Here is a 13,325-nt window from a genome sequence, read left to right on the forward strand (position 1 = left end):
CCTTAATACCGAGAAGCATGCTTACAGCTATTACTGCAGCCCTCAATAAAGACATTCTGCTGCAGGACAAGAGGCTGTCCTCACTCCAGGTTTTCTTCGAGTCGCTGGTAGCAAATGACATACAGTAAACTCCAGTTGTCTCCTTCACACGGGCGGTGATCAAAGCAGCGTGTCGAAGCGCTTAGCTCCCCCCTGCAGGGCGCTGCAGCACGCCTGGAACGTACCACCCACTGTGCAGCCTGCCTGCCATCTGGATTTCTAACTTACATGGTAACGTTTACCACGATGAATTATCTTTATGCATATAGATTGCTGCCCAGCTAGCTGTTAGCACGCTAGCCGTCTAGATACTGGGGGCTCTCTGAGTGTTTTGCTTGTTTTTGACCCAAACAATCGCTGCTTCCCTTCTCAGTTTGCTTTAAAGTAAAGGTACAAAATGCAAATACATGATGAGGAAATCCTGCTGAGGAGGATTTTCGCTGTTATGCCATTGAAAACATTTTGAGATCTGCAACAGGAGGACAGAATCTTACCACAGAATGTGCTGAAAAACATTGAGGGGGAGGAATGGGAAGAGAGAAAAAAAACAACAAAACAGGCACGAGAAACACCACCCTGCGCCCTGAGTTCTCATTTCTCACTCCTAACACTCATATTTCATGAGGAAGAAGACTGAGAAAGTCATCAAACCTTGCCTCAAAGGAACAAGGAAGGAGCAAACATACTTGTGAAATGAGGAGCTGGCAAGCCGCAAGCTCCCTCTCGCTGGCATTCATCTTCCTGTTGGAGTCCATCTGGGCACTCTCCAGCTGCTTGCTGCGGTTCACCAGAGATTTCACCTCAGACTTCATCTTGCTGATGTACAGCCGGGCCATGGTGAACTCCTCTTCGATCACCCCGTTCACATCTGCTAACTAAACATACAGAAAATTGCAATCTTAAAGGCATCTAGAGATAGATAGCTTCAAAAGTGAGAAATTAAGACTTCTTGTCGCGGCGTGCTTCATTAATTCAGTGTTTCAGCTAAAGGTAGTGAATAAACACCTACACTAATCAAGCCCTCCATAGTGGCAAAAGCATAGCTTGGAGAAACTTTCTCACGTCACTGGCACAGGAAATTTTCCTTCCCTCAAGTAGTTGGAAACTGGAGAGCATTTTCAAGATACTCCTTGAAGAAATCTCCTCTTGAAAGGTTGTGCTCCTTCAATAAGGAACTACAGGACAGGCATTGGTCTGAAAATTTTACCTGGCAAGAACAAACCGATCCCACTCAGCTCTACTTATTTATATGATACCATTTATACCTCGTTTCCTTCCTTGGTTTAACACTGTGCCTTTAATTTCTGTGTCTTTCTCTTCATGATTTTTCTTCAGCTACTTAATTCATGTAACCCACTGAAAAGCTGTAAAGCTTCTTCTTAAGCATATGGATAGCAATTTCATCTGATTTTTGCCTTTTTTCTAGCACCAAGGGGAAGGTAACATGTGCTGTATCTTCTCCCAGCGGCTTAAAAGATGCTACTGCCTCCAAAACCCTCAGTCTGGTCTGAAATTAGACACACTTTGAGCAAGCTGCTAATTGCCAGCAAATTTGAAATTGTTCATCTAAAACCTTTTCAATCTTGCCTTATTTACACTGACAGCTGTCCTGTAAAATGCTGACATCTTAGTTCCTATAAAAATTTGTATCAACCAGCCTCCATTTGCAGAGATCTCCTCTTACAGTTCCTATTGAAATGGCCACCAGAGGTTGCTGTAACATCTAGCAAAATTTGGTCCTGTGGTCCTGGAATCTGCATAAACACATCGGGCAGCAGGGATTTCATCCTCTGCAGTAAGAGCAGACTGGATCATCTGCTGACCTAAGGGGGCTTTAGCAGAATATCAACAATGCTCAGAGGCTACCCAAAGCACTCCAGCTGCACACACTCACTCTTACCTTTAAAGTATGAAAGGGATCAGGAAAGATCATCACTCAAAATCTGAGGAGCGAACTAAAAGCATGAAAATGGAGCTCCCTGCAAGTAAGTTACATACATCTTGAGGATACATTTCTTAACCAGTTTTACCAACTGTGTGTGTTGTTTTTTTCCACATGGTTTTCAGTGGACAAATAAGATGACATGAACATCACCAGAAAGATTTTCCAGGCCATGAAAAACTCCAAACGTGCCATTTAGCAGCAGCCATGTAAATCTCCTCTGAGGCTCAGGATTTTGTTCATCTACAACATCAGGAGGATGACAATGGGAGCATCTACCTTCTCTATCATATCTGCAAACCCATGAGCCTGATAGAAAACAAATTTCAAAGCAAACCTGGCCAAAATTTGCACCATCTCCAGGCGCATGCAGTTACCAAGGGTTCTACTGTTTCAACAACCTCCACCCCCATTCTTACCTTCCAGCTTTAGAGGAAAATGATCCTTTGTATTTTTTCGTCTATAAAGGATATTCACCAACACACAGAAGTTAAGCTTGTCCTGCTGTCACAGAATCACAGATATTTATGTGGTATATAGCACCAATTTTGCTAATTCTGAAAATCTCTCTGATAAAAATGATTTGGATTCTGGGAATGTTGGATCATGCCAGATAACTATGGAATAGGTCTGTGCGTGTATTGTTTGGAAGGAGAACCCAGCCCAGGCCTTGGACAGCAGAGTTTAATAAATGCATCAGCACCCAGATGGGCTGCATTAGTTTAGCCCCAGACACTGGGCTGGGAATCAATGTGGTGATTGTGTGCACAGCCACTGACCATCTATGACACAGACAAAGATCTCCTCAGTGTTTCACACTGGGCTCTACCCAGGGTTTAAACAGCAGTGTCCGGGGAGAAGGGCTGCTGTGTCACACGTCCTCCACATTCCTTATTTTCATACGGCAGGCGGTGCGTGTTGGGGGGAAGCAATCAAGAGAGCCAACTTACTGTTTTAACATCATTAGTACCAATGATCCCTCCGATCTCTCCCAGGTCTTTAAGCAGCAAGTTTAAGATTTCTGTAGCTCTCTTCTTCTGGTGGTTGCTGAGCTCCTGCAGCTGGCCCAGCTCCCTCTGGGTTGTTGTCAGAACCGTCTGGAAAGATGTAAAAGCAAAAGTTACCCTCCCCTCCTCAGATCCTCTCTAATCATACAGAAACCTCATTGAGCAAAACAAAATGGATTTTCTCCTCTGGATGTGATAAATTCACAAACAATTCCCCATCCAAAATATCTTTGCTTGAATAAAACAGCAGAGATAAAGCTGGGAGTTAGCTGTGGCTCTATAAATTTCTCCCCGCTTGGGTGCATTTCAATAGTGCCACTTTTGGGCATCAGTTCTCCCGTGATATCTAGGTTACAAAGCGCTATTTCATATTTTCCTGAACATGCCTGCTGGCTCAATGTACTGACACTTACTCCGGCAGCACACAATGCCACCTTGCCATAATCCACTTTCACAACTCACTTGCTAACAAGGCTACTTTAGATCTATTAAACGTAGTAAATCCTGTAAGAATCTTATTTGCATAATACATGTCAAAGGAGGTTAATCACAGAGAAACAGGTACAGAAGGATATAAAATTCAATTTTTTTTTTCCAAATGGATTTCATAGTAATCTGTTTTATTAAAGTGGATAACAAAATCTTACATGCTAGATACGCATGAAATCAGACATCTTAACAACAACCTCCTCAGTTTGTGCAGGGAATTAAGGAACAAGGATGTGCTAAACTTGTTAAGCCAATCTTGATTTTTCTCAGATCAGATTTTTTCCTTACAATCGATACATCAGCTGAAGAAAGCTTTTTTTTTTTTCTGATGCTCAAGGTTCCCTGGCTCTGTACAATACCCCTTCTCCACAGCACACAGCTCGGAGGAACACGGAGTGATGCAGTTTGCATAAAGTAGCTTTTCACATCTTTCTTGGCACGATACAGTTTTGAAATGATCAAAACACAGACTGGCCAGTTCTCACATTCAGCTCGGTAGCTGACATGGTGTGCAAAATACAGAGGTTGCAACAGAGCCACAATCTGCCAGCAGCTTTCATTGAGCAGCTCCTGAATTGTCTTTATTTTATCCTTTAATTATGATAGAAGAGAGAGCATCAGCAAATACAGAGCTTAAACAGCTTCCCTGCTACTCCAGTCTTTAACCTACATACCTATTAAACATACCTGGAGGCAGTATCTGAAAGATTCCTGAACTGGCATGGGCTAGCAATTATCTGTGAAATCTTATAGAAATCTTTAGGAGAGGTGCAAAGTTAGGGGGAGAGGAGGGAACCAGCATTACAAACTGCTCGCTCTTACACTCTTCTGTGCCAGTTCATCGGCCAGCTGCTCGTTGGCTCTTGTTTTGTCCTCCACTTCTTGGGATTTCTGGTCATAATTGACAGCTAATTCTTCCAGGGCTTGAAGGACCTCTTTCACTTCATCTTTTGCAGCTTCATTCTCAATCTGAAGGCGGGTCAGCTCCTCCTGAATCTTCTCATAATCTCTCCTGGTGGAGGCCAAAAGCTGGAAACCAGATACCACAGAAGTATAAACACTCAAGAACTCATTCAAAAGATAACATTTAAAAGGGCAAAAACAGACAAAGAGAAAGACAAAACATGAGCAGGCAAGCGTGTGTACAGAAGAGAGAATGCAAGAGAAGAATTCCTGCCCCTCTACCAGAAACACCATCAGCTTTCAGCATAAATATATATATGAAGGAAGCAAAAAAGGCTTCAAACTTCAATGAAAAGAAAAATCGTAATCAAATCCTATTACAACACAAGGCTGAGGCAAAGAAGCTTATATTAAGCTGTATCATAGCTCCAAAATAATTTTTTGCCCTCAATCCAACCCTGCAGCTAGGACAAAAAAAACAAAACAAAACAAAAACCACAAACAACAACAAACTAAAAGACTTGGAGTTGAAGAGTTGCAGCTTTGAAGTGAACCAAAGAAGGGTTCTCTGAGGCAGCCTCAGAGCTGTTACAGCATTAGAGGCATATTTCGATAAACAAATTTATGATGATTATTTTTAGAGATCGCCTGAAGCTTGCTGCTGATGACAGATTAGCCATACATATTTGCAAAGTATTAACTAAAGAAAATACTGACTTCATACATGCTAGTGAAAGCTTCCAACTTGTATTAAATTTAAATTTAGTCTTTGCACACCACTAAGAGATTCAATGATAGCGTGCAATTGTAGTTCAGCTGCACAGTCCTGCCCCCTGCCCTTGCACCACTGCGTCTTTATTAAGGCATTGAAGTCTTGAAAATTCAGATATCAGGTTCTTAACAGAAAAACAGACTCCACAGTAGTCAAATAGTTCAGAAAAATGTGTATATAAACCAAAGGTACCACCTACCAGTTAATGCTAGCATTGTTCTTTTGGTGATAACAACAAAAATCAGGACTTATATTACACAGAAACATCAAACAAAGCAAAAACACACAAAACTCAGCAATTGCACATGAGTTACAAGAAGGAATTCGTGCTCAGAAGTCATCCTAACAGCAAAGTTTGGACAAAAGACTCATTAAGCCCAAGCCTTACACAGAACGGATTATAGCATTTTATGTTGGTGTCCTGTAGCCTTCTCGGGCAGCAGAGCAGGCTGCATCACTGACGTGCTGACCTGGCCAGACACCACTCACCAAAGCACCGTAATAGCAAAAACGTGACTTGACAAATGGCTCTGCTGCAGGTAGGAGCCAGGAAGGCTCAGCGGAGGGACTCGTGCTGCCCTGCCCCACCGCTGCCCTCTGGCTCCTCGCTCCCAGGCCACGCAGGTCAGTGGGGATCTCATCCAAAACAGAAACATTCCTCTAAAACCAACCACCCAAAAGGCAGAGACGACACTGCTTTTTTGGCTCGGAGCACTAATGGAAAATAGGAAACCAACGAGCTTGCTTCAGACACTGGCACGTGCCCAAAGTGGCGAAGAGAGGATTCAGATGTAAGGGAAATTTATCTGCTGGTAATGCTGCAGCCTCAGAAGTGCACTCAAGTTACAAAAAAAAACCACTGAATTGCCAAAGCCAGATGGCATGTAAATATTTAAACAACAAAATAGCTTAAAATAATCTTTCTACTAAACACAGATGGAACTATTATTTACATTTACTTAAGAAAATTTCTGCGTGAATATTACTGCGACTTCAAGTAAAGGGAAGTGTTATATATCACCTAGAGCATAAACACATCTCCCCAGAAGATTCTTGTTGATATAACATGGAAAAACACACCCTGATTTAAAAAGGCTGCTCATAACATCGCGGTGATGGGTCATAACTAAAGGAATTCCACCTAATGGGGACGGCTGGTGTGGGGGTGATGAAGAGATCTGTTTCTGAGCTTTAGTACCCTGTCACAGACTCCCTGCTCCCCACTTTGGAGACTTGAATGTTATCAGCATGTCCTTGCAAGAACCAAAGAGCCTGATTTTCTTAGAAACCAACCACTTGAAGGTCAGCACCCTGAAGCGGAGGCACTGGAAGGTGAATGCTTGGAGCCCACCCACCCCAGAGACACTGGCTAGGAGAAGCAGCCAGTGGCAAAAAGGTACCAGGAGATAGCACTACCAGCACAGTGCCATCTGTGGCAGGCCTTACGTTTATAATTAACCTGCTAGCTTAATCAAGCAGAAAAAAGTACTCTGGTTAATTAGGAAGAAGCACAGTGAGGCAGCTGCTCTGCAGCACATAGATCAAGGAGCTAATCACAAGCTGAAAGGGAGAGCAGGTACAGCACTCCTGCAGCGCAGGTGAACCTTGTGTGTGGAAGACAAAACCTTGAAAAATTCAGTTCAGTTCCCCTAAAGGGGAAAACAAAAACACTGCGTTAGCTTTCAAAGGTAGGAGGTGGACAGGTTCATCAGCTGAGCCAGTGTAACCTTCCAAACAAGTGGTACAACACCAGCTCCAAGGAATTCAGTACGTCAGAAAAGCTAGACTGTAATGTGTAAAAAAAATAAAAAATAAATAAAAGGGGAAAAAAGTGGTCAGTAAAGCAAGGATTAGAGGTCACTGAAAACTTTTCATCTTCCACAACTGAGTATGGAACACAAAAGGGGACGGGGAATAAACCAGCACGGAACATGCTCCTGAATATGCAAAACAAAGAAAGGAATGCAGATCACCTTAAAAAATAAGGCACAAGAAAAACCATGAGGAGAAAAATAAGGTTTAGATGAGAACAGTGATGTAAGATGGATGGGAGAAGCGAGATGGCCTAAATAATACACATCCAAAAATAATGTTGCTGAGAACGCATAAAATGCTGCTACATCTGAATAGCCACGGACACGGGCAGCATGTAAAACAGATTAATCAAAAGAAAGTTGTGGCAAGCGAGCAAAGAACTTAATCATAGAGCAAAATAAATCTGGTCATCCCTTCAGTGAGGCAGTGAGGATAAGATCCCAAAAGTAGCACATCAGCCACAAATGACAATTAACAAACATTTTTATATGTTGTTCACTCCCTGTTAAGGTACCTAACCTTGGAAACCCTCTCTGAGGATAAAGACTGAGACATGGACAGAATCATTTTTCAATTGCAAAGGTGTAACTTGGTGTTATTTGTAATTTGGTGTTAGTGCCAGATTTCACATCTTCAAACTTTCATATACAGGCAACAGATAAGGAAATGACTTGACTGCCCTCTTCCCCACCTAAAAAAGCACGAACATTCCTACTGTGGATAGAAACAATCAAACAAAATGTGCAAAATGAGCAATCCAAGATTTCAGAGCAAATCTGGGGCAGCACCAGCAAGAGATTTTTCAGTGTCACAGATCTCTCTCGTTACTTTCTCTAATTGTCCATGCCACAATAATGAATATCCATAATTATTACCAGCAGTAATTTTTATACAGTCAAACAAGGAAATCTGTTAATTACCTACTGTCCATAGCGTACCTGGAAAGATACAGGCATATAGAAAAAATGCTTCCAAAGTGAAAAATACTGGCCACACCCCTACCTTGGTACCTCCAGCGTCACTTCCCAGCAGGATGGTACGGTGTTACAAGGAGTTATCAAGGCTCAGTGCTCTTCTGAGTATATTAGGAAATTTGAAGATTAAACCTAGCTGTAACCTGAGTGCCTCTTACTGAATTTTAGCCAGATAATATGTACATAGTTAGCCAACAATGGTGATAAAATCGCTAAACAAGTGTCCCATAAGCAAAGTGTGTTTTTGGTTTTGTTGTTGTTTTGTTGTTTTCTTCCTTACCTCCTCTTGATCCAGCATTTGTTGTTTTAGTTTCTCAGCCAACTGGCTCTGCTGGTTGATTTCGTCATCCTGCAATGAAACAGAATTGGAGATTTTTAGCTTCTTTTCACAATTCTCTTTTGATTGCTTTTATTTCCCCTCTCTGGAGAGGGAGGAAGAATAATGCCACAGCAAACCTTGTGCAGGTTTGAGTGGCAGGAGAGAAAAATACACACACACAGAGCTACATTGTAAAATCAATGCAAGCACGCAGCTGACTCTAGTACAGACCTAAGCAGTTGGCCCTCGTTATAAATAAAGACACTGATGTGGCAATAGCTGCACCTTAAGGCTTGCAAATGACCAAGAGCCTTTTACGACATCCATGTCATGCGTTTATAGATCTACAGATACATACACACCCACACACTGCCACCCTGTCCAAAATTCAGCTGAAGATAGATCATTAGAGAGATTTATTAACTAACTACAACGTAAACGACATTGCTGTACAAACCCTTCCTCCAAAAAGGCTCAGAGGAGGCACACCAAGCACAGCACCTGACCGGGTCCATCTCTGTTCTTGTGAAGGAACTTGCTGAGGTAAATAAACCCTTGATTTTTTATTTTTTAGATTGAGAGAACTCAGTGTGTTTCACTGACAAGCAGGCTAATGGCCTGATTCCTGATAGCAAATATGGCCAACAAGCAGAACACATCAAACCGCTTGCTAACATTCAGATAGACCCAGATCTGATGTAAGAGTGGCCTACGATGTAAAAAATAAATGGGGATATTTTGGTTTTGTTTGGGGGATACCTTCTTGTTTTCTACAGCGCTGCAGTAATTCACCAAATTATGTCTCCCGCGTTTCCTAAGGTAAAACACAAACCTGCTCCTGCCTCCTTTGAGGCTAATAGAGGCTTTGCTATGTTTGATGAGGGAAAGTGAAAGAATGACCAACTTGTTCTGGTTTTTCTAATCAATGTATAAAACCTACAGAGCGCTACAGGGAATGTATTCTCCATCCCAGAAAAGCCATAATTTCTTAAAGACCTTAACAGGTACTTACAAGCTACCAACACACTGCTTTGGGCATTTGCAACCAGACTGTGCTGGGACCTCATGCCATGGCACAGCAGAGCTAAGGCTTAGCACAGCTCTCCATTATCCCCTGGGTACTCAGGAACAGCCCAGCTTTAACCATTAACACGCAAGGAAACAGGAGGCTTTTTCTGGCATTGTCCCACTAATTACGCTTGAAAATTAAAATTAAGTTTTGATTCAACGTTAGGGCGAGGCTGAAAACTTTTGCTTGGTAGAGTTTAAGCTGTTCTCATTCATCACGGTCAATGTTTTCAGTATGCCTTTTTTTTTTTCCCCTTCTTATCTTCACACAAGCCAAAGCTATTAACAGCAAGTGCTCAGTAGCTGATAGCTCTAAGTGCCAATAATGTATTTCAAGCTGTGCAAATCGAAAAAAAGCCACCAGTACTCCAGAGAGTGCTCACAGCTGGAACAAGATGAACAAAAGAGGCCCAAAAGATGGCTGTATTTTTTCTTTAACATTCTAATACACAATACATATTAAGATAGTTTCTTTTTTATTTTCTTCCTCCTGTGGCTCTGAAATGATGCTACAGTTTGCTGAGGACGTACAGTATTTACAAAAATCACTGAACAAAAGGAGAGCTAAAAAGCCTGTATTGGGCTCTTAAAATAAGGGCAAGCTTGCCTCCAGATTCCTAGAGAATGCTCACAAGCTGCAGAGGGAACAGCAGATACCTGACATGATAGGGCAAGATCCATTTTTATGCAGTCAGTGTTTTGAATTTTGAGACATCTCCCAGTGCATGGTGCTCAGGAAATACAGTGCCACAAATCTTTAATTATCATACAAATCTCGTGAACAGCGTGCCCTACACTGCACAAGGTGACAAAGATATCACAGAAAAATCATATACAAGCACTTTGAGACTGGGAAGTTCTTCTAGCACTACATTTTCACAACATTCTTTCAAGCTAGTGTGTAGGAAATTCAGAAGTTTAGGTACAGGGATGAGACCACTTGTCAGAGACAGCCACAGCTATACCACACAGGTTCCAGGCATCCTAAAGCCCTCATGGATGCAATCCCTCTTGCAGATCCACGAGAGCATGCAGGCTGGCAGGAGGAAGAAGAATAGCTCCAACCAATTGGGACACAAAATCAGTACCAAAACCAAAACCCAGGCACACCCATCCAGTTTGCTTTGGTTTCCATTTACCCCCAGGGAAGGGAGACAGAATAAGCGTTCACACCTTATCATCCAGCTGCCTGTAGAGACTGGCAATCTCCTCGTCGTATTTCTGTTTCTCCTCTGTCGAGATGCTGGCCACGACCGGCGTGATGTTGTCAATGATCGGGGTGTTATCACAGGGCTCCAGGTTCTTCTGGTCCTTCGCGCTGATCTGCTCATCCTCGGGCACGGCTTCTCCTGCGGGCACACAAACCACGATCAGGGTGAAGGAGCAGGGAGCCCAAAGCCATAGACAACCCAGGCTGGTCCCGTGCAGCTGCTCAGGGGCTCCCAGCAAAGCCAAAGGGGCCCCAGGACAGCCCCGAGAGCTGGCACAGGGCAGGCAGTGGCCATGGATAAAGGTGAGAGGCATAAATCGGGTGGCCCCCCAGCTGGACACACAAAATGCAGACAGGCATTGACTCCACTTGCACTCAAGCCCTCTGCAGACAGGATCAGCTCCATGGATTAGCACAAGTGTAAATAAGGAGGATGAAAAATCAGATTTCCAGCCTACAGGCAATCAAACGTCCCTTCCGACCAGATTTCCAACCACCATATCAACTCCCCCCCATAATGAAGCTCTAAAGCACCAGGACGACAAGCAAGCCAGCTGCATTTAAAACAACATTCACCTTCTGCCTTGTCCCAGCTAGAATTAACCAGCACAGGCCAATTTTCCGCTGTTGCCTATGCACAGCAGACAGGATGCTAGCCCTCCATGTTTTCTTGCAAACTACTTTTCTCCAAGGAATATTCTCTCCGACAACATTCGTGCGCTCCAATTACAAGGCTGCTGCAGCTGAGCGGAGAGGGACAGCAAGCTGCTCGGGCCAGAAATTGAATCGGCATTCATCAACCTGCTGAGAGACTGCTAGCTGCTGAATGCATTGTTCGAGGTGTGGGAAGGTGACGTTCCACCCTTCTGCACAGATTTTTTCCCATTTCTATAAAAAGCTGTAATATTTAATCCCATAAAGCTTCACCAACCATCCTCGCCAAGGCAGTGCGGGCACAATTTATCTCACTGGCAGGGCAACAAGCAAGCAGGACAAATATCTCAAAAAGCAAAAAGGCAGGCTAATCCAGGCCTGAAAGTAAAACAAAACGCTGTGAAGGAGCAGGACCAACAAACTCAGAAGACTTTTTTTTTTTTTTTAAGTTAAAGCCTGAAAAAAAATAAACTTGGAATCAAGCACCGTGAAACCTCTAAAAGAACTACACCCAAAATATTTTTGCTCTGTTGCTAATGACTCAATGATATTTTATTACCTTATCAATGAGAAAAATGGGGAATTGATTGTTCATTGTCGCATCTCACCTGAACAGAGCAGGGCAGGGGACCTGCCCTTTTATTTGCCGCATTTATATCCTTTTATTTGCTGTGTTTCTAGAACAAGCTACACCAGTGGAATATTTATGCATCTATCTTGTATTTGATGTAGTTTTTGCTATAATTTCCTTTGGAAAGAGTCTCCTTTGACAGAATCTCCTTCCAAACAATGCTGTTGCGGAAGGTCAGACGAGAGATCAATAGTGTTTTGAATGCATTTAATGTATCGCTTGGTAACGCCACCGAGAAAAGCAGGGCAGATGCAGGGGCAGAGGTGGTGTGTGCATATTTAGACAAAACAACAGAGACAACCTTCTATTAAGGGTTGTTTAAACAGCACAAAAGACAGCTCTGTACAAGTTTTTTCTCCCAAAATGTTTCTAGGATGGGAAGGAAATTACAGAAGCCGCATTTAGCAAACACAGCCTGAAACGCGGAACATGAAAGTGCCATAAATTCCCAGAGCTCCCCTGCAGCACCAGCAGACCCACCGTCTCCATAGCAATTTTACTATGCAGATAAGGGAAGTATTCCCTGTGCTAAAGCGGTCCGAGCCTCCAGAGGAAGCTGCAGAAAGCAGTCATTAGGTAAGGAGCTGATATAGGCAAGCAAACAGCACCGGGAGCTGAAAGAAGGAAACAATTTCTGCACCCTTAAAGGTCGGGTATTATCTTCTACATACAGAGAGATCTCACCCATGATGCTCAAAACCAGACTTGACTGTTGCAAGACAATTTGTGCCTACTAATTAAACCACAGATTTGTTCTCACTTCACGTGCCTCGTGTTTGCCAGAGTTTCTGCTAGAAGCATCAACACACAGGGTCTGGATGACAAACAATTTAGAAAATAAAAATAACTCCAGAGAAGCAGCACTTTGCTGTTGTGGGTTTGTTGGAATTTCAGGGTGCAAAAGGGGTGCAGGGCTGGTTTGCTTGGGCTTTAGAGGGGGATATTTGTTTGTTTGTTGCTTATTGGGGATTAGGTTTTGGTTTGGTTTATTTTCTCTTCCTTTTCCAAATTTTAAAAATAAAAGGAAGGACGGAAATAAAATTATTTGTATGAGTTCCAGATTTTATATATAAAAAACAATAATGTAATGTTACGCATGAAAACATGCTTTCTCCTTAGCAACTGGAACTTAATCTCATAACTTAACCTGAACAGCAGTTGCTAAGCAAAAAATCAGCTGTTCTCACATAAATTTCACTTAGAAGCCACAGAAAGAGACAACTGATGATTCTTCTAACCAACAACACTCCTAAACACTGTACCAGAGGACTACTTATTCTAGTATTATATTCAATTATATAAGGAAATATAAATTCTACTTACCTTGAAGCACAATGGAACTTATTCTCTTGCCTGAGCAGCACAGTGCTTTGTAAAAAAATGAAATTTTACCTTTTCCTTATTAATTTAATACTACTATCATTGTTAGAATTATCAATGCCTGTCTGTGTACTCTGCATCTGACAGCATGCCGGCCTGGTGCATATAAAAAGGTAAATTCT

General features: G+C 42.5%; 1 protein-coding gene across 1 annotated transcript in view; it reads right to left on the reverse strand.

Annotated features, from left to right (window-relative positions):
• KIF5C (kinesin family member 5C) overlaps window positions 1-13,325 on the reverse strand; it is a 62,533-nt gene that overhangs the window by 20,498 nt on the left and 28,710 nt on the right. The window contains exons 12-16 of the mRNA XM_068687011.1: window positions 10,502-10,677; window positions 8,222-8,290; window positions 4,300-4,506; window positions 2,932-3,078; window positions 726-914 (exon numbers count right to left, since the gene is read on the reverse strand). Of these exons, the coding sequence (XP_068543112.1) occupies window positions 726-914; window positions 2,932-3,078; window positions 4,300-4,506; window positions 8,222-8,290; window positions 10,502-10,677 (788 nt within the window). The remainder of the gene's footprint in view (window positions 1-725; window positions 915-2,931; window positions 3,079-4,299; window positions 4,507-8,221; window positions 8,291-10,501; window positions 10,678-13,325) is intronic.

This window comes from Anas acuta, chromosome 6 (assembly GCF_963932015.1).
Source record: "Anas acuta chromosome 6, bAnaAcu1.1, whole genome shotgun sequence".
Lineage (NCBI taxonomy): Eukaryota > Metazoa > Chordata > Aves > Anseriformes > Anatidae > Anas > Anas acuta.